The following is a 20,374-nucleotide window of genomic DNA, read 5'->3' as shown; positions in this document are numbered from 1 at the left end:
CGCCCCCATGCTGTCATTGGTTACACAAATAAACAATTTTCCAGGACTGCGGGGCACCTGAGGGGACGCAGATGTGGGGGACAGCGTTGGGAAGTCTGCGGCGAAGTGGGGTGCTCGGTGTGGATCTGGGCCCGAGGGTGCAGGGGTAAGAGTGAGTAGGGGGTCCGGGCGGGGATGCGGACGGGGGTCTGAGCTGAGCTGAAACCCTGGGGGCAGTTCGTAAGGCGGGACTGCGGAGTCCAACGCCCCGCACCTACACCGCCCGGCTCAAGAGCGCACCTCCGCGCGCCACCCGCCCGTGGCCCTCGCGGCGCCCCGTAGCCGCACGCCCCGCGACCGCAGCGCTCTGCGCACGCGCACCCCTCCGCGCGCCGCACTCCTGTGGCCCTCGCGGAGCCCCGTAGCCGCGCGCCCCGCCGAGCCGGCGCCAAGATGGCGGCGCTGACGAGTGCAGAGCGGCCGCGCCGGGGTCCGCGGGGGACGAAGCTGATCCTCCGCGGCTGAGCCCCTGAGCCGCCCTCGAGGCAGGCGCCCAGTCGCCGGGGCCCGGGACATGGTGCGATCCGCGCCGCGCAGCCGCCGCCGCTGCCGCTGAACTCGGGAGCCGCGCCGGGCTCGGACGTGGGAGCGGGAAGATGTTTTCCGCGCTCAAGAAGCTGGTGGGGTCGGAGCAGGCTCCGGGCCGCGACAAGAACATCCCGGCTGGGCTGCAGTCCATGAACCAGGCGCTGCAGAGGCGCTTCGCCAAGGGGGTGCAGTACAACAGTGAGTGTAGCCCGGCGTGGGGTTCCTGCGGGGGCACGTGGAAAGTGGGGGCACGGGTGCAGCGGGCGCCGTCCCGCGGGTTCCGCAGGCCCCAGCCGCGCCGTCCAGGACTTGTGGTAACCGGGGCGGGCCTCGCCCGGGAAGCGCTGGGGGACCCGTCGCGCTCCGAGGGCCTCGCCGTCTGTGTGCAGGTGAGCTGAGCCCTTACCTGTGCCGGGCACGTTGCGGGTGCCCCAGGGGCGTTCCCTTGGGGTTGGGAGGTGATGCGGGCCGGAGAGGAGGTCCTAGAGGACCCCAGGGCCAGAAGGTGGACTCCTCGGCCCGCGGCGCTCCCCTCTGACCTGTGGGTCATTCCCGAGGAATGCTGGCACGGTGGGACATTCGAGTGAAATTGGTCTAGGCGGTTCCTGGTGCGTCTGCGGTACCCTCATTGGCCCAGGTGACCTCGTCTAAGAGGGATTCTTACATAACGTGGGGAGAGTCTGTGGTGTATGACGCTTCTTAAAGTGGGTGGTGGAGCTCTCCATCCATGAACCGTGGGGTCACCCGCAAGAGAAGAGAGCGGAGGACTCCGCCGGCTTCGGTAGTTTGAGCTATGGGATTTTTCTTTGTAGACTTCGAACCCCGTTTGAAGACGGAATGTCAGCTACACCGCACGTTCTTGCCCCCCCCCCCTTTTTTTAAAAAAGAAGCATTTGTAAGGGATATATTTAGAAAAGCTCCAGAAGGCACAGGCTCTTACTCTCTTACTTGTTATTGTAGAGATTTCTTTTCTCCTACGGGAAAGAGGAGTTATTTACCAGATGCCCTGAAAGCCCAGGTCGTTTCCAGTCCTCAGTTATAAATTATGTAAATTGTGTAGCTCCTAGAGGCTGACCGTCCTCTTGACCTCTTTAAAGTTTTTCCATCTTGCTGGCTTTTTGCTAGCGGTATTTAAAGATTTTTTCATGTTGTTCTCTGCTTTTAAATTGTTTTCCTTTTTAAGTATTTCTATATATTGCTACAAGATACTGGACATTCCTCCCTTTGCTACTTTCAGGGGAGCCTTTCAGTCTCTGTGATGACCCAGATTTTGGTAACAATGTACCATATTAAGAAACTGATTGGAAAGACTTTGGGTTTAAAAGAGGGATCGTTTTGCATGTATTTTACCCAATTTTGTATGTATTTCTCTCACATTCCAAGAAGAGGATAATAGTAAGTCAAAATACTCATTTACACAAGTCTTTACAATCCACCTTTGGTTCCCTTATTTAATTTTACTATTTACGGTATTATTTTTTAAAACTTAATCTTAGTCCTTTGGAAACTGGACCTGAAAAATGTTCACCTTTGGAAAAGCACTCCCTGGTGGGCACACCCCCTGGTCCTGGGTGGGCGGGAGTAAAAAGTAGAAAGGATGGGGCTTCCCTGGTGGCGCAGTGGTTGAGAGTCCGCCTGCCGATGCAGAGGACACGGGTTCGTGCCCTGGTCCGGGAAGATCCCACATGCCGCGGAGCGTCTGGGCCCGTGAGCCATGGCCGCTGAGCCTGCGCGTCCGGAGCCTGTGCTCCGCAACAGGAGAGGCCACAACAGTGAGAGGCCCGAGTACCGCAAAAAAAAAAAAAAAAGTAGAAAGGACATTGGAGTCCTTCCAGAGAAGAGACCCGCCTCAGGAAGTTGGGGAGAGGGGGGGCAGATTCTGATCTGGAACAAAATGAACGAAAGGTGGTGCAGTTGAGAGAAACGGGGTGCTGTGCCCACAGGACATTTCAGGGTGATGCTGCCCCTGTAGTTGGCTAATACTGCAATTTTGAAACTTAAAAATTTTTTTATTAGTCAGTAGAATAGAACATTTCTAATATTTATTTCCCAAAACATCTTACTTAGGAGAGCAAACCAGCAATACGATAGTTATAGACTCAGGACTTTTATGGGTAAGAATTGATGATTGTCTCTTACAGAACCTTGTCCTCCTGGGGCAGACAAGTCGTTTTCTTTTAAATTGCTATGACGATGAGAAGTGACACCCATGCAGAGTCCCAGCATACACATCCCGTTTAGAATCAAAACCCAAATGAGACATTGGACGTTGTCCATGGTTTGGAAGTCATTCGCGTGTTAAGTGGAAGGATGCTACCTGTGTTGGTCTGCTCTTTCTACCCGTGTTGGGTCCAGTGAGGAGGCCCAGTCTTGTGCGTTTCGTCCAGAGTGCCCTTGCTCCAGGCTGCATTCCTTACTGAGAAGGCCTCCAGACGCTGGGACAGCCAGAGTCCTGGCCAGTCGGATTTCAGTGCTAGCACTTAAAATGGAGTTAAACACCTCCTTGCCAAGAAACCTTTGAAAGGCTGGTTTCTGGGTAAGAGAGCTTTTTCTCTCGGAAATAAACAGCTGTGTTTGGCAAACTATTTGACCTGCCCCAGCAGGGCCGATTTGCAAATTCCCGAGCCTTTGCTGCCCGTGATCTGCCACGTTTTCATTTATAGGTTTTCCTTCCCTAGCGTTCATTTACTTAGCAAATATTTACTGAGCGTAGATCAGTGAAAACCCAGACGGCAGTCTCTGCCTTGTGGAGCTTCCATTCTAGTGGGGGTGGAAAGGCAGACTGTGGGCACTAAGCATGATGAGGTGGTAACCACATCACCCATCTGAAGGGTGGAGGAATGGAGCAGGGTGGGGGCTGGGGTTGGGACTTTACGTAGAAGGTCAGAGCGGGCCTCGTGGAGAAGGGCCGAGGGGTCACAGCGGAGCGAGATCAGGAGAGAAGCACGGGGGGGCCAAGCCGCAGAAGTGCGGCCCTCACACCGTCCTGGGCACTCTGTGAACGGGACACCTCAGAGGGCTCTGAGCAGAGGAGCCGCTGCTGCGGTGGGGGTGAGGGGCTGCCCAGGAGGAGGTGGCCAGCTGGGCGTGTGTCTAGTGACCCCTGCTGGTGGTACGGAGAAAGGGCATCGCTGGATTTCAGTTGTGCCTCCTGCAGAGTGATTGATTGCATCATTTACATCCAAGATAAAGCACTTTTTTTATTGTATGAAAACACAAAAAGGAGATTCCCGATCTTGCAGGAAACGTGTGGCAGTGTGAGTGAATTACTGTTGAATCGGAGTAGAAGAGATTCTTGGGTCTTCTGCGTTGTAGCTTTACTTAGAATAAAAGAAAAGACGTAGAATAGAGATAGAGTTGTTCTGTTTAGTAAAACGCCTGGCGTAAAGCGCCACGTGCTTCCTAAGTAAGGGCTCCTCGTCGCTTCTTGGGAGAATCTTAATTACAGGTTTTTCAGTGGATCGCTTATTTACCTTATCCGAGCCAGTGTCCAAGGTTCTGCGATTGATTGGACTTTTTAATTTAAAAGTAGAGGCCAATTCCTTTTTTTAATGGATGAAAGCAGGTCATTTTATTTATTTCTGACGTTGTACGGTTTCTTCTAATTAACTTCTTTGAAGAGTAAATTTCAAATTTTAAAAGGATTTCAGTTGAAGAGAGAGAAAATTAAGACTTTTCATTCTCAAAACAGAATAGAAAACAAATATCAATACATGTTAAAATTGGTAAAGATATAAAAGAAGGAAGCAGTTCTAAGATTATATCAAGACTCTGGACAGACAAGCCGTGTTTGAAAAAAGAACCAAAGAGACCCTGCAGAAATGAAAGAGCACGGTCACACAAACAAAAAGCCGGCAGGTGGGCGAAGCAGCGTAATAGCTGAAGGTGGAGTTGGCACCTGGCAGGGGGATGCGGGCCCAGAACTGAGCGATGCCCACACACACGTGATCTGAGTCTCAGAAGGAAAGAATAGCAGGGGTGGAGAAGAGGTAGTTACTGCAGAAATGCAGGCTAGGACTTCTCGGAGTTCCCGGAGTACGTGAAACTCCAAGAAACCCAAGGCCAGGGCTTTCAGACTCCCAGAGTTGGACACATCATGGGAATTTCAGGACAGCAAAGTCAAAGAGGAGAATTGTAGAAGCGACCGGTGCAAGCAGAGGGACAGCCAAGAGCCTGACAACACGCCGACAGTGATGGTGTGGAGACGTTCCTGTGGGGAAATCCTGGTCGGCCTAGAAATCTACGCCAAGTGAGTGAGTGCGATTAAGCCCCTCTCCGATCTCAGCTGGACAGTTTCTGTGCGAAGGTTCCTGCTGAAATAAGTCCCGGAGGAGGTACTCCAGACAGATGGAGAGGGAGCTCGGGAGATGGAGGAGGTTTGCAAGGCACAGGTCAGCACGGAAATGGGTGAACAAGCATCGTGACTACCGTGGGGAACGCAGGAGGAGGAGCCAGACGCTAGCAATCAGCGTGTAACCCACGATGGCGCTGGCCAGAGTGTGTTTAAGTGGGAGCCGAGGACACGTGTTAACTTCAGGCTTCACTGCAGCAGAGGTGTGTGTTAAAGATTTAAGAAAGGAAATAGATCTCAAACCCTCCAAATAAATACCAGGCAAAAGGGGAATTAAAAAAACCCTCGTCCAACATGAAAGAGGCAGAAAAGAGGGGAGGGAGCCCCGGCAGTGACCGGAAATGATCGCACGTGGCGGAGGGGGTTACCCGCCGCTGTTGGCAACCAGGGAATGTGAACAGGCAGACGCACCAGTGAAAGAGAGACTGCGATTTGATTTCTTTCCGGCTGTGTGATGTGTAAGAGACACATCCAACACACGATGGCATAGAAAGGTTGAAAGCAGGGTCGTGGAACCACGCGGTGGGTCAGTATCAGCCGCGAGGAAGCCGCACCCGTGGGGTCCTCGTGCCGGAGCTGTGGGGACTCACGCTGGGCGCAGGTCAGACAGCCGGCCGGGTGAGAGCAAGACTCAGTGAAGAGCAGGCGTCTGCGCCCAGCCCCGCTCACACCAAGGAGCCTTCCTAAAACCGACCGTCCGAGCAGACCCCGAGGGTACGTGCCATGGAAACCACGTTCTGGGGCCACAGTGAGCCAGACTGGATGGGAATAATGAAAAGGACAACTTTCCGGGGGAGCTTAGAAATATTTCTCAGTAATTTATGGGTCAGAGGAGTATGTGTAATGCAGTGATAATGAACAGCCCACACACTTGTGCTGGTCGACCCGAGAGTACGGTGTGAAACCCAGGAGAAGGACAGGAGAAACCTCAAGAAAGAAAGGAAGTAAACGACAAAGAAAAACGCAGGAGCAAGTGCTTTCTAAGAAGGGTCAGTGGAGGCGTCCAGCAAAACACACAGGGTGTGTGTGCGTGACTGGTCAAGTAGACGAGCCTCTGGGAAGGTTAATTAAAAAGACAAAACAAATATCAGGGAGGATGAAGAGTACGCAGCAGCAACCACGAAGTCTAGAACATAAGATGTCACGGACGACTTTGTGCCAGACATTGAAAACTTAGAAGGCGGCGCCCTACAGGACGACCGGGTGAGAAACACGGAGTCCACGCCGGCCCTGCCCGGTGCCCGGTGCCAGTGGGGGAGACGCTGCCCCCAGCCCTCCACGTGCACACGCTCCTAAACACCGGCTGAGCAAGCAGAGTAGAATCCAGGTTTCCTGTTGTCATCCAGATGTGGTCTTGAGGAGCCCTGCGTCCTGCAGAATCCTGCCCCGAAGATGCCAGGGCTCTGGGAAAGGAGGGTGAGAGCGGACGTGGGAACCGTGGGGCCTGCAGAGGTGAGCACAGTCTGCCCCAACCTGCCCCACGGGCACCCAGCTCTGGAGCACTGCGTTCCCGAGTGCAGAGTCCCGAGGTCGACCACCTGCCCCGGAGGAAGTCCGTCGGGGGCCTGGGGGAGAGCAGGGCTGCCGGTGCCCCGAGGGAGCGAGCGTGTGCCCACGGCCTCGTCCCTCCGGGGGCTCCCGGCCAGCCCCCCTCACCCAGCTCTCCTGGCTCGCCAGCCACACTGGCCACGTCTGTGCACGAGAAGCCATGCGTGGACCCGCTCGGGGGATGAAAGTTTGCCTTTTGCCTTGACTGTCTGCCTCATCTGTGCTTTCTCCCCGCAGTGAAGATCGTGATCCGAGGGGACAGGAACACGGGCAAGACAGCCCTGTGGCACCGGCTGCAGGGCAAGAAGTTCGTGGAGGAGTACATCCCCACGCAGGAGATCCAGGTCACCAGCATCCACTGGAGCTACAAAAGTGAGGCGGGGGGGGGGGGGGGGGGGGGGCGGCGGCCGCAGGGTGGGGGGCGGGGCCTGCAGGGTAGGGCCTTCCTCCCGTCGCCCGCCCCCAGCCTGGGGTCGTCCCAGGAACACCGCACACGTGTGAACTCGGGGGCTCATCAGAGCCGCTTTGGGGTGGCCCTGAAGTCCCCTGTCCTGTGGGAGACTCGGTCCACCTCCCAGGGGCAGAGCCTCCGGGCAGGGAGCATCCCGGCCACAGCGCGTGCTGGGCCGCGGCAGACAGAGGCCCCTTGGGCCTTGGAGCCCGGCTCTCGGCGGCAGTGGTGAGGTGCCGTCCCCACGGGGTCCTGGGAGGGCGTTTGTTGGCGAGGCTGCCTGATGGGCAGAACACACCTGGCGGCCCCCCGGCCGGAGGCAGAACGGCAGCACCTCCACTCCGTGCCTGGGGACAGCGGCCACGGGGCGCCCTGCTGGGAGGGAGAGAATCCACTCTGCGTGCCCAGGAGCCAGAAAGCAAAAGCCCTTTGAGCCATTTTAAACATTCCTTTCCGTTGAAAAAAAAAGTCCAGCGGGCCAACAGCAGGGCACACGGGCCTCTGTAGACGTTCCGGCTCGCTCCTAGGGACGGCCAGGCCGCGCCGCAGGACCGCTGTGTGCATTCGTGCTGCCCTGCCCACCGCTGCACAGGGAAGCCTCCCCCCCAGGGCACCCCTTCCCGGTCTGGGTGAAGTTGGCGGGGACAGCGCACTTCTTGTGCCCTGCAGCTCGGTGGCAGGAGCCCGGCAGGTGCCCGGCAGTTCCCCGCCTCTCCCTTTTCCCCACGGAATCCCTGGGGTGGTGGGTGGACCCGCTGACGGCCCGGGCACGTGCACAGGCCCTGACGCCAGACTGGCCCATCCCAGAGCCTGCTGCCCTGGCCCCCCACAAGCAGCGGAGCAGAGGCTTCTGCCAAGGAGCAGGGCACTGGGCCTTCCCGCAGAAGCCGGGGGCCAGCGGGGGCTAGCGGGGGCTGGGTTCAGGCTGGGGGCGAGCCTGCCCCAGGGACCCTTCGGGATACGGGGTCGTGTCAGCGGAGGAGGTGTCCAGATTGCTCCCTGCCTTCCAGGGAGGGGGTGTCCTGGGCACAGCACCCGCCAGCCTGGGCGGGAGCAGGGGCCCTTGGGGAGGCACCGAGCGGGGACAGTGACATCCACGCGGCCCATCTGTGAAACCGGCAGTTCACACTGGTTGCTCATCTTACTGTTTCCCCCCTATTCTAGCCACTGACGATATCGTGAAAGTTGAAGTCTGGGATGTGGTTGACAAAGGTAAGTCAGATCCTTGTACGAGTGTGCTTTTCTCTTTCAAGCTTTGCTTGTGCTGTGGAGGAGAACAGCTGTCCTCTCTCCCTCGCTGGCGGCCCCTCCTCTGCCGCCTCCTGGCGCCTCGTTCCCTTGACTCTGGTTCCTGGGCACAGGGGCCATCGGAGGCCTGGCTCTGCTGAGCGTGCCGTCGGGCTCCGGGTGTGTGGTCCAGGATGGAGCGCCCGGTGCTGACCAGTCGGGGCACCGTGGTCTTTGCTCTTGAAACACCTGTTCCAGCCACTTGAGCTGAGCACGTGGTCATGGAGGGTAGACAGGACCACACCCAGAGGCTCTGTGGGGCTGTTCAGGGAGCCCTTCCTGCAGCACCATGGGTGTGGCAGCCCACTTGTTCCTGCCCCTGGGCCCAGGGCCAAGGGTCCTTGGCTTCTGAGGTGGCTTGAGCTTTCGGGGACCCCAGCACGCACACAGACCCCAAACGGCCGTGCCTGTGTGCAGCAGGCGGGCCGGGGTGGGGGCGTGGCACGTTCGCCGCCAGCGTCTCATCCCATTCATCTCCTCCTCGCACACAGGCCACAGGCCCCTCCTGTGTGATGCTCGTGTTCCTTCCTGGGGCCAGTGCCCTGTGCACACCGTGGTCTGGCCTCGCAGGTTTGACCTCCGACCCCAGGCCCGGCCTCGGACCCCGCAGGCCTGCTATAGCTCCTCCCGTCCTTCAGGGACAAAGGGACGTTGTCTTCTACGAGCTTGTGATTTCTGGTGCAGGACACGCACTCTCTCCTACACCACGTTCTTTGGAGGTGGGTTTGGGTCCCGAGGACCCATCGAGCCAGGTGAGGACGCTGCTGCCCTGAGCCCGAGCGCCATGCTGGGGCTACTGCCCCCAGGATGCCTTAAACCCCACAGGGCCTGGAGGGGCCTCGTGCTCCAGAGCGTGCTTGCACTGTGTCCTGTGTGCGTGTGGCCGGGTAGCACTAGGAAGCAGCCCCTTGCAGCCCAGCCGCCATCCCAGATGTGAGGGGGAGCCGTCGCTCGGGCCAGGCTGCCCTCCGTGCCCCGGCACATCCCGCACCCCTGCCCCGCGTGCCTGGCTCCGACTCCCTGGGTCTGCACTCATTCGGGACGGGATGCACATGTCCAGAATGGGCTCTGTCTTTGCTGACGGGACCCCTTCCATCAGCAGCATGTCGTGTCTTCAGTGGGGGGAACGGCCTCATGGTACAGAGGCAGGCACTGCCCTGTTCTGGGAACCTCCGAGCACCCCACTTCCCGCCCACGGAAGGGCAGTGATGGGCTGGCCACGGTTCCCTGGGTGGCTGTTCACCACAGAGCTCCTTGCAGCGTGGAGAGGAGGCTTGCTCGTGTGCTGGCGGCCAGGGGCAGGGGCAGCATTCCGTATGAGCGTCCAGCATCCCCACGGCTCCGTCATCTGGTGTCATCTGCAGAGTGGGGAGGAAACGTGCCTTCTCTACCACCCTGACTGGTCCCCTGTTGGACACGGTCCGAGGCTCGTCCACAGCAGCAAAGGGCATCGAGTTGGAGGGGGGTGGCAGCGGCTGAGAAATGGTGCCCCTCGTGGCGGGCGTGGGCGCGGCGTAACTCTGGCTGCCCGGCCCTCCTCCCAGGAGCACCGGCCCAGGTTCCGCTCTGCTCGCAGCTGGGTGGTGGTGGCACGTCCTGGGCTTTGGCCACACCTGTCGGCAGTCGTGGTGCTCGGGCCTCGACCCCATGGCCCCAGGCATCCACTGGGAGGGCGCGAGGTGGCCAGCGTCTGTTGAGCTGGGGCACCTCCAGAGACGGGACCAGAGGGTGGTGAGAGGTTCTGGGAGAGGCTGTGGAAGAGGCAGAGGGCGGCCTTCTAATAAACGAACCCCGGCTTGTTGGTTTCACCTAGCCCGCTGCTCTGAGACTGAGGGCCCCAGGACCCTAGGGTGACGAGTGGTCCTTTCTCCTCTGTCAGAAATGTCTGAGATGGAGGGAAGGGAGGCTGGGCATGGGAGCTCTTACTGCTCAGGTGGTTCCACGGCTTCCTGGCCCCAAGCCCAGCTTGTCCACCCTCAGCACCGGCTCAGGGAGCCTCCGTGGGCTCCCTGGGGTCCTGGCCATGTCCTGCCCTAGGGTCCCGGCGGCTCCAACCCCAGCCCGTAAGGCACCTACTGGAGGCGGGGGCAGGGGCATGGGGGGCAGTGGGACACAAGGAGGGGCTGCTACCCCCTCAGGCCATCCTTGGGCCCAGCATTTCCACCCCGTGACTTTGTGTCTTTTCTTAAGGAAAATGCAAGAGGCGAGGCGATGCCTTGAAGATGGAGAATGAACCCCAGGAGGTGAGCTGCGTCTGTTCCCACGTGGCCCACTCTTTCGGGTGGGGGTTGTGAGCAGGCATCTGTTCTTCAGACCCCTCTGCCTCCCGCCTGGCCTGGCCCTCCTGAGGACTCCATCTGTGCTGGTGGACTCAGTGGCCACTCTCGTGCTGCCCTTGGTCGCGTTGGGGTGGCTGGGGTCACCTGAGCTGCTGCTCTGTGTCAGGGATGCCCGCCAGACCCTACTCGGAGTTGGGGTGACCTGAGAGGTATTTAGGTGAAGTGGCCAAATTTTATATCCGTGTTACAAAGGCCTCAGCCAATGAAAGCATAGGCACGCCTTCAGGTGTGGCCCCAGGCACACGTGGGCATGAGTGTGGCTCCGGGAGGCTCTCACCACGGCCGCCACCTCGACACAAAGAATTCAGGGGCAGCTGCAAAGCTTTCCGACGGCTTCCAAGGGCCCTTCTCTCCGGGTCCTCCCGTCCGTAGACGGCCTCCTGACGGCGGGCAGCCTTTAGGGTTCCCTTTTAGGACAGGAAGATCCAGTGACCGCCTGGCCCAGGTCTGTGTGGTCTTTGTGGGCATGCTGCCACCGCCCCCGCACTGCAGCCCCCCTGGTGTGCGTGCCCTGGACGGTTCTCCGGGGCGTCGCCAGCGCTGCGGCGCATTTCTTCTGCTCCGTTGTCCCAGAGCGGAGCGTCTGTGAGCCCCAAGGTCGGGACACCGCCGCCGGCCACTGCGGGAGACCCTCAGCTGAGGGCAGGCACGGTGTGGCCTCCACCCCAGATAACCTTGCGTCTATGTTTCTTTTTCGCAAAATGAAAATAGCCATTGTCTTTTCAGTTGTAAAAGTCCTGTTCAGCCTTTCCCAGGAGCTGGCGGGTGCTCGCCTGTGGGACCTGGCCTGGGGCACCGTCTCTGAGGCCCGATTCCCCCATCCCTAGGCGGAGTCCGAGATGGCCCTGGATGCCGAGTTCCTGGACGTGTACAAGAACTGCAACGGGGTGGTCATGATGTTCGACATCACCAAGCAGTGGTGAGGGCGCTGGCCCACTCAGTGCTTCTTGAGGGCTGGCCGTGGGCAGTGTGCATGCTGGCCATTCAGCCACGCTGTTCCCGGGGGCGGAAGCTAAGGCGGGTCTCTCCCCACATGCGCCTCCCAAGGACCTTCAACTACATTCTCCGGGAGCTTCCCAAAGTGCCGACGCACGTGCCTGTGTGCGTGCTGGGGAACTACCGCGACATGGGCGAGCACCGCGTCATCCTGCCCGACGACGCGCGAGACTTCATCGACAACCTGGACAGGTGGGTGCCAGCTCGCAGGCGCGGCTGCTGCGGTCGGGCTGTCCGCCTGGGACGCTCCTGCTTGCGCCCTCCTCTGCCTCGAGCCCTGGCCGCCCACCCAGCTGCACAGCCCCGGGTCCCCAGGTGCGCCAGCTCCCCCGGCTTCCCTGCCCCGCCTGGCCCGCACCCTGCCCCTCCGGGATGCGGACGCAGACCTGGAGGGCGGGGTGTGGGTGGGCACCCGGCTTCCTGGCACCGAGCAGCCCCAGGTGCCAGGTGGGGGCGGCCTCCCTCCCTCTCTGAGGCCGGGGCCGGGCACTGGGGATGGTGCCTCGAGGTCCTGCCGGGCAGGCAGGCAGCACCTTCCTGGTCCAGGCATCCCCTGGTGGGCGCCCGGCTAAGCAGAGCCCTCTGAACTTCAGGTCTCCGCCTGTGGACCATGAGCCCGTCACCCACAGGAGGCGACTCAGCCCTGCAAGGGGGTGCTGGGGCCAGGCCACGCTGCCCGCTGCCACCACCGTGTCTCATGTCTCCGTGCTTTTCACGAACAGGCCCCCAGGGTCTTCTTACTTCCGCTACGCCGAGTCCTCCATGAAGAACAGCTTCGGGCTCAAGTACCTGCACAGGTTCTTCAACATCCCATTCCTGCAGCTCCAGGTGAGCCCTGCCGGCAGGGTGCAGGGGGTGGGGCTTGGATCTGCCAGGGCCGCTGTGGCGCAGGGACGGGGCCCGAGCGGGCGGGCAGCTTGGTGGTTTGGTTGGAGCGAGGCCGTCAGTTAGGATGCCGTGTGCGGATGCTGGCGGCCCCTGGATGGCCCACCCTGTCCCCTCCCCTTGCCTGGTGGTCTGGGACCTGGGCCTTTCTGGAGCCACGGGCCCACCAGCTGCGGGAGAACATGGGTGTCCTTGCATGTTCTTCCCGGGAGCTGCGACCCTCTGCGCTGACCCCTGCTGGGGCCCTCGTGTGTCCGTCCTCACCGAGGAGGTGCACTCGGCCCCGGCACCCAGATCAGGACGCCTCGGATCTTCCCTGTGGCCGTGCCGCTGTGTCCCCGCTGTGGACCTGGCCCCTCTCTGGCGACAGGTGCCGGGATGGGCCCGAGAAGCCCCTGCCTCGGGCCCCTGCCTACTGTGCAGCCCTTTGCTCTTGGTGTTATTGACCTTCGTATTTGGGAACAGTTGTAGGTTTGCAGAGAGCGCAGAGGGTTCCGTGCCCCGGTTCAGTTCCCCGATTGCAGCCTCACGTTTCCACGTGTTCCCATCAAGACCACAGAACCAGGCTTTGTCGGCACCTCCCGCCGGCCCTCTGTCCTGGGCCCCACCCAGCCCACCCCACACGTGGTGGTCACTCTTCCGCGGCTGCGCTGGGCTGTGACAGTTCTTCAGACGTGCCTGGCTCAGGTTCTGTCTGACCTCAGATGGGTGATGGGCTTTTGTGCGCGAGACCCCAGAGGTGACTGCCCTGCTCATCACATGGCGGGGACACGTGTCACCCACGCGGCTTGTCACTGGGACGTTGACCCGTGGCCCTTCTCCAGAAGGATGTGGAACTTACTCGGGCGAGCGGCTCTTTCCTTTCCTCTCGCCTTCTTTTGACGGGATGAGGCCTCTGCAGGCCAGGGCGGCGGGCGTTTTCAGGGTGTCCGGACCTCGCAGACGTGCTGGCCACCCTTTCCTGGGTGTTGATCCTCGTCGCCTGAAGGAGTCCCTTTAACCTTCTGTCCAAGTAAAACGTGCACACAAATCACAGGAAAACGCCCGCAGCGTGGGTTGGGGGGTGGCGTCGGGCAGGATGGAAGCTGGAAGCCGCTGCTGGTCCTGAGCCTGGGGCTGGCAGGAAGCGCGTGGTTTTCAGCAAGTGTTGGGGCTTCTTACACTTTGGGGTACCTTGTGTGAACAGGGCGCTGTCTCTCTGGGCGGTTCGCTCGCCTCACGACCTCTGCCCCTGGAGCCCTGCAGAGCAGCCGAGGCATCGTGCCCCCCTGGGCGAGGCCGTGCAGGCTCCCGGCTCCAGGCACTCAGCTTCAGGTGGTTTTGTCCATCAAGGGCCCGCCGAGAGGGGCGCCAGGCTGAAGGGGTGGCTCACCGCAGCGACGGTCCCGGCTCAGGTGTCTGCTTCCTTTCTGTAGAGAGAGACGCTGCTGCGGCAGCTGGAGACGAACCAGCTGGACATCGATGCCACGCTGGAGGAGTTGTCCGTGCAGCAGGAGACCGAGGACCAGAACTACGACATGTATGTCGGCCGCGGCTGCCCTCAGCATTTAGACCCTGCAGGCGGGGCTCTGCGGGCAGGTGGCACGTGCACCCTGTGGGCCAGGCCTCCCTCTGAGCTCGGGTGTGCGCTCAGCGGGCCCGCAGCCTGAGTGCCACCCACCCGGGTAGATCTGTCCGCGTGGAGGTGTGTTGCTCAAAGAAATGGAGTCATTTCAGCTTTGAATGTGGTCCAGGCCCCATGGGAAGGGGGTGAGGGTGGCTCTCTCCACGCTGTCAGGCCTCGGCTCTTCTTGGGAAGCAGATACCGGGCTCCTGCTGGCCCTGAGGATGTGAGGTTGGACACCCCAGGGCCCTGCCGCCCCCGCCCACTGGGCACTTCGGGCCCGGCCTGCTTTAACCGGGTGTGATGGGCACACAGCGTGGCCGGCACTTCACGGAGGTGCTTCTGCAGCTGCTGCCCTCAGACAGCTGCGTGCCTTGCGGGGGTGGAGGGAACACGGCGTGCGGGCCCGGTGCGGCTGTAGGCGCTCTAGCTGCCCGGCCCCCGCCTGCCTCTGTCCAGACCGGCCCGCCTGTCGGCCACCTGGCATGCAGAAGGGGGAGCCGCTGACCCGGCCACGTGTCCACCGCAGGCCCCAGCAAGACCGGCCACCCTGGCGTTTTCCAGCCGAGGCCCCGTCCCTGTTTTGACATAGGTTTCCGAGGTTGATGCCAGTGGAGAGAGCTCCTTGACCTTGGGAAGGCGTGTTGGGTGGGAACGAAATCTCCTGGCCCTTGATAGTGGAGGAAGGGGCGTTGTCCTGCCACTTGCAGCCGGACGGCCGAGCGGGCGGGGAGCAGCCCCCGGGCAGGCCCTCCTCTGCCCTCGCAGGGTCTTGGGGCGCCCAGAGCAGGTAGCAGGCCCGTCCGCCTTCCACAGCTCGTGGGGGAAGGCCTAACCCTGAACCACCCCTAAAAACAGCTGCTTCCTTTGTTTTGTTGAATTATCCAAATGTTGGGGCTGGGGGGTGGGGCGCAGGCTGCTGCCCCACCTGTGCTCACGGCCTGGAGCACGGGCTCTGGCTGCGGCCCAGGCAGGACCCTCGCACCTCCCAGCTGCCCCAGAGGGACTCGAGGAAGGGCCTTTGGGTCTCCCGAGAAAGATCCAGCTGCTGGTCCTGGAACAGCGAGAGGGGGGCAGCAGGAGTTATTCTGGGGGGGGGGTTCACCTGCTCCGTCTGCCAGGCTGGCCTTGCTGTGGATGCCACCCTGGGGCTGACCAGCTCCTGCAAGGTGTTCTCTGACGGAGAGCTTGGGCGCCCGGCGTCACCAAGCATAGGGTCCCTGGGGAGGTGGCATCTGGAGCCTCCCCACAGCGTCCGTCCCCAGCCAGCCCCCAGGACCAGGCCACTGGAAGAAGACGGCACCATGGGGGGGCTCGGCTGTGGTGTCCCTGTGACCTCCCCTGAGCAGCTGGGGGACCGGACGAGGTCTGGGGCGGATCCGCTCCCAGCCTGCGCCAGGACCCAGTGCCTTGCCCGTCCTTCCTCCCACCCCCCACCCCCTCACCCAAATACCAACCTAGAGGTGAGGCCGGCTGGCCCGGACACCCCAGCCCCCCGGGACCCCGGCCCACAAGCACAGGCCGGCTCTCCATTCCACACCTTCTGTTTGAAAGCCCACCCCACGGGAGGAGGGCCCTGCTACAGGCCTAGGTGACACCAGGGTCCTCAGTCAGTGGGACGGTCGGGCCCAGGCTGCCCGGGTCTAGGCCCCTCCCTGTCTGGGAGGGTTGCAGCCTGTCCCTGTAGGTGGGTTCTAGAAACAGGGTCAGGGGGCATAGGGCGGGGGCACAGCAAAGCCTGCCTGTCTGCACACGCGCACCCTTCCCCTTGAGGGAAGAGACTCCCAGCCAGTGTTTGTGTTCGCACCTATCACTCCCCGCCCTGGGGGCGCTTGCAGTGTTTGCCACCAGCCTGTGCTGGGAAACCTGGAAAGGCAGGTAGGGGCTCTGAGCCTGAGAGCGGGGACACCCCGTCCCCACCAGCACACCAGTAGCAGCCTCTGAGGAGCCTCAGAGGAGGCGGCGCGGGGAGGTGGCTTTCTCACCCCTTGCCCTGTTTGCCCCCAGCTTCCTTGAGATGATGGAGGCCCGCAGCCGTGGCCACGCGTCCCCGCTGGCCACCAACGGGCAGAGTCCATCCTCGGGCTCCCCATCTCCTGTGGTGCCTCTGAGTGCAGTGTCCACGGGGAGCTCCAGCCCCAGCACACCCCAGCCGGCTCCACAGCCGCCCCTCCAGGCCCCCTCGGCTTGCCCGGGGCCCCCCTGCCCCTCGGAGGCGCCGCCAGCCCCTGCACACCCCCTGGTCCCCGCGGCACCCCCCCGGCGCAGCATCATCTCGCGGCTGTTCGGGACCTCGCCGGCGGCCGAGGTGGCCCCTTCACCCCCAGGTAGGCCCCAGAAGCAGCCCTCGGGAGGTGGGCACAGGCATCCCAAGTGGGGCACACCCCTGCTGGGCAGGCAGCCCCACAGCCTAGCCACACAGCATCCTGCTTGTGGCCCAGCCTGGGGTGGAGCCGGCTGGGCTGGGCGCTGGGCAAGAGTTGGTGCCTGCTGTCCACAGAGCCGGCCCCAGCTTCAGAGGCCCCGGCAAGAGTCCAGAACGTGGAGGACTTTGTTCCTGACGACAGTCTTGACCGCAGCTTCCTGGAGGACGTAGCCCCCCCAAGGGATGAAAAGAAAGTTGGAGCCAAGGTCCCGCAGGACAGTGACAGGTAAGCGCGGAGCCTGGAAGGCAGGCGGGTAGCTGCTGCCGTCCTCAGCCTTGGCCCTCGGCCCGTCAGGTGTGGACTCTGCTGCCTCCCTGGCACTGGGTGGGCGGAGGGGACAGGCACCCCATCTGGGCTCTGGGGACAGAAGCAGAGCTGGGCCTGAGGAGCTGCGGGAAGGGCAGCCTCACACCTGCAGGGAGGGAGCAGGGAGCCGGTGACCCGCCTGTCGGCGGCGTCTTCCTCTCAGTGACTTCCTGGGGCTGATGCCACTTGAGAGCCTTGGCCGGGTGGAAGGAGGAACCCTGGGGCCAAAGAGCTGCCGTCAGCTTCTCCCGCAGCAGGTGGCCGGTCAGGGCCGCACGGGAGAGGCTCGAGGCCCGGCGCACACACTCCCTTCCCGGTGCTGAGCCCGAGTGAGGCCCGCCGCTCCGCCTCCACCACCACCGCGTGTCCCAAAGTGCAAAATACCAGGCCGAAGCCAGCACTGTGCCCCTGCCAAGGGAGGGCCCCGGCATCACTGAGCCCCTCATCACCCTGGGCCCCACACCCCTCACCCCACCGCCCCACGGGAGGGCACCCACTTCAGGTGTCCACCCGCGGGCCCCGCCGTGGCTTCCCGTCGCACAGGGGCATCTCTGTCCTCTCCTCAGCCCACCTCACGCCTGCTCTCCTGTCGACCTCTGCCACAGCTCTGCTGCAGTGTGGTGGGTCCCCTACACGGGACAGCCCCCAAGGCCACCCTCGAAGTGCATCCCCCTTTGCTGCATCCATGCAAGGGTGGACAACCCCGCCATCAGGGCCCTTGCCTGGCACAGAGCGGCCTGGTGATCAGGGTGGGTGCTCCGTACCCCACTTGTGACCTCTGACTGCCCTGCTTGTCCTTTGCAGTGATGGGGAGGCCCCAGGGGGGAACCCAATGGTGGCGGGTTTCCAGGACGACGTGGACCTTGAAGATAAGCCGCCTAGTAGGCCCCTGCCACCCACGGGCCCCATCCCCAGGGAGCACATCACTCTGTCCAGCGAGGAGGAAGAGGTGGCGGCAGGGCACCACGAGGCCACCGTCCTGGCCCCCCAGAAGTGCTCTGAACCAGGGACCAAACGGTATGTTGGGGGTGGGAAGGAAGGGGTGTCCGCGGGGGAGGGCAGCCTCAGGCTCCGTGACCCTCCTGTGTGTCCTGCAGTTCCTCCACGAAGGCCTCGAGGCCACACCAGGACGCAGCTCCCAAGGCCACAGAGCCCCACTGGCCAGGCGGCACTGAGGGCTCCTCTCCGGGGCTGGAGGACGGGGGGGACAAGCAGGTGTCATCGGAGAGTGACCCCGAGGGGCCTATTGCCGCCCAGATGCTCTCCTTCGTCATGGACGACCCTGACTTTGAGAGTGACTCAGATGCTCAGCGGAGAGCGGTGAGGACCGATCTTGGCACCACGCTGCCTCCGAGTCCAGGGCGAGTGGTGGGTGGGGAGTGGCAGAAAGGCACGGGAGGCACGAGAGCGCAGCAGGGGTCTCGCGGGGCGTGAGTCAGGGCAGCCTGGCTGAGCCGGGAGGGCTGCCCCGCAGGGGGCTGCGTGTGCCAGGCCCAGGCTGCCCCCGTTCTGGGGAGGATGTGGTGGGGGGCCTCGGCGTCACGGCTGCCCTGCTCGGGCTGTCGTCACTCTGGGTGAGCCTGTGGTGCGGGGCCGGCGCAGGAGCCTCCTTACGGAGTCACGTGACAGGGAACTGGGGAGGGGCTCGGCGGCCCACCTGCCCGCTCCTTCTCCAGGGTGAGTTCCCGGTGCGAGAGGACCTCTCGGACGTGACGGATGAGGAAGCCGGCCCTGTCCAGCCGCCCCCGCCCCCCAAACCCCCTGCCCCCTCCTTCAGACTGAAGAACGACTCGGATCTCTTCGGGTTGGGGCTGGAAAACACAGGCCGCAAGGAGAGCAGCGAGGAAGGTAGCTGCGGGGTGACACGCCTGCCCCTCCCTCCCCATCCAACGGCGTCGGCACTGGTGACTTGTACTGTGTCCCAGCCAGGGGCCATGTTTCTGACCCTCTTACCTGTGCCTTTGAGCCTGGGGGCCCCAGAGCACAGGGGCGCAAGCAGCGAGGCCATCCCGCGGGGCCGGAAGCCCAGTTCCTTCTTTTTTCTCTGTCCTGCTTGGGGTCCGGCTGTGTTCTGACGACATCCCAGGCTTTCAGGCCAGGACCAGGCTGGAAGGATGGGCAGCTGAGGCAGCTGACCGAGTGGCCACAGGGGAGGCGTTTGGCGGCGTGGGCAGCGCTGCTGCAAGCTCTTCTGAGCCCTCAGTCCGGCCCTGCGTTGCTGAGCCCCCATGTGCTCCATGACGACCCTGGCCCGCTCCACCGCTCCCTGCCTCATCCCCAGCCTCCACCCTGGGCAGCTCGAGCCCAGCAGCGTCACCTGGGCCGGTCCTGGAACTGCCTCGTCCCCAAAGTGGGGAGGAAAGGACCTTCCTGGGCCCGTCCTGGTGCTGAAGTGTCGGCCCGTCCACAGGAGCGGCTCCTGTTGCCTTTGTAGCCAGGGCCCCACCCAGACCCAGGGCAGAGGCTTGAGGTGCTGGGTCTTCACTCTGGGCTGTGCTCACACTGGGACCCCGGCTCAGGGCCTCTGCTAGACCCGCCCACTCCCAGGCTCACACCAGCCCGGGAGGCCCGGGGAGGGCCTGGCCTCTGGTCCAGGGGAGCTGAGGCTGCGTCTCATCCGTGCAGATAAGGAGGGCAGGCCTCCCTCGAAGGAGAAGAAGAAGAAGAAGAAGAAGGGCAGAGAGGTACACATGCTCCCGGAGCCCTCCCGGGTGCCCCTGGGCAGGGCGGGCCCAGCTCTCCCAGCCCCCGGGTGACGCTGCACGCCCCCCCCCCCCCCAGGAGGAAGAGAAGGCCGCGAAGAAGAAGAGCCGGCGGAAGAAGAGCAGGGACCAAGCGGAGGACAAGGGTCGGGAGGAGCGGCGGCGGCGGCGGGGCACAGAGAGGCCTGCGGTCGACGAGCTGGAGGCCTTCCTGGGGGGCGGGGCCCCGGGCGGCCACCTCCGCGGGGGCGGCGATTACGAGGAGCTCTAGGCCTGGCGCGCAGACCGCAGGGCGCTCCGCGTGTGCTGGGGGCGCTGGGCCTGCCCTGCGGGGAGGGGCAGCCGGCCCCCAGCGCTTCTCAGGGATGGGACTGAGGCCGAGGAAGCCCGTGAGGCTGTTTGCAGGGTTGGGGCAATGTTCCCGTCGCCTGCCCGGCCCCTGCTTGCCCTCGGCCCGCCGCACGCACTCACCCAGGCCCGCTGCATGCAGCGGCCTCCGCTTCAGCTGCGCCGGCTCTGCAGACGTCTGGTCCCCAGACCCTTGGGGCACCTGTGCGCAGAGGGCAGGCGACGCTGGCGCGTCTCTCGGGGCAGCTCTTTCCAGGCACGGCGACCGGCTTTGCACCCGCACCTGAGCTCGGGCGTGCGCGGGCCAAGCGGGGAGGCCCACAGCACTCGTGTTCTTTTGCTGTCCTTGCACACCACTCGGACCATAAAGCTCTCCTGTTCTACTGCGCGTCTGTGTATGCTGCTGCGGGGCCCCTGCCCGGCGGGGACGGGCCCACCTGCCCCCAGCCCCCGGTCGGCGTGGGTGGGCAGGAAGGTTCTAGCACCCTACCTTCAGGCCCCGGAGCCCTCTTCCCCTGAGGGATGACTACCCTTGGGGGTAGGAAGCCTCCAGCAGGCCCAGCCC

At 62.7% G+C, this 20,374-nt stretch overlaps 1 protein-coding gene across 3 annotated transcripts; it reads left to right on the top strand.

Annotated features, from left to right (window-relative positions):
• Positions 1-83: 83 nt before the first annotated feature.
• On the top strand, positions 84-20,197 carry RABL6 (RAB, member RAS oncogene family like 6). Of its 3 annotated transcripts, none has more exons than XM_060013745.1 (16): positions 84-145; positions 6,704-6,838; positions 8,082-8,129; positions 10,395-10,447; positions 11,371-11,462; positions 11,591-11,731; positions 12,262-12,367; positions 13,840-13,943; positions 16,035-16,354; positions 16,528-16,678; positions 17,326-17,379; positions 17,564-17,776; positions 17,857-18,079; positions 18,436-18,607; positions 19,385-19,443; positions 19,541-20,197. In XM_060013745.1, exons 4-16 carry the CDS (start codon positions 10,427-10,429, stop codon positions 19,730-19,732), a joined length of 1,848 nt encoding a protein of 615 aa, XP_059869728.1. In that variant the 5' UTR covers positions 84-145; positions 6,704-6,838; positions 8,082-8,129; positions 10,395-10,426; the 3' UTR covers positions 19,733-20,197. The 3 variants fall into 3 exon arrangements, with proteins under 3 accessions (XP_059869728.1, XP_059869726.1, XP_059869727.1); XM_060013743.1 differs by lacking the exon at positions 84-145 and adding an exon at positions 402-765; XM_060013744.1 differs by lacking the exons at positions 84-145; positions 17,326-17,379 and adding an exon at positions 402-765.
• The last annotated feature ends 177 nt before the right edge of the window (positions 20,198-20,374 follow it).

The sequence above is a fragment of the Delphinus delphis genome, chromosome 6 (genome assembly GCF_949987515.2).
Source record: "Delphinus delphis chromosome 6, mDelDel1.2, whole genome shotgun sequence".
NCBI lineage: Eukaryota > Metazoa > Chordata > Mammalia > Artiodactyla > Delphinidae > Delphinus > Delphinus delphis.
This window is presented reverse-complemented; position numbering and strand designations above follow the sequence as displayed.

Bases quoted from the DNA above. Each gene is read 5' to 3' on its own strand.
- RABL6 (XM_060013743.1), top strand. From the start codon at position 636: ATGTTTTCCGCGCTCAAGAAGCTGGTGGGGTCGGAGCAGGCTCCGGGC. The intron at 12,368-13,839 runs GTGAGCCCTGCC...TCCTTTCTGTAG, and splicing joins TCCCATTCCTGCAGCTCCAG to AGAGAGACGCTGCTGCGGCA. The intron at 17,380-17,563 runs GTGGGTCCCCTA...TGTCCTTTGCAG, and splicing joins CACAGCTCTGCTGCAGTGTG to TGATGGGGAGGCCCCAGGGG.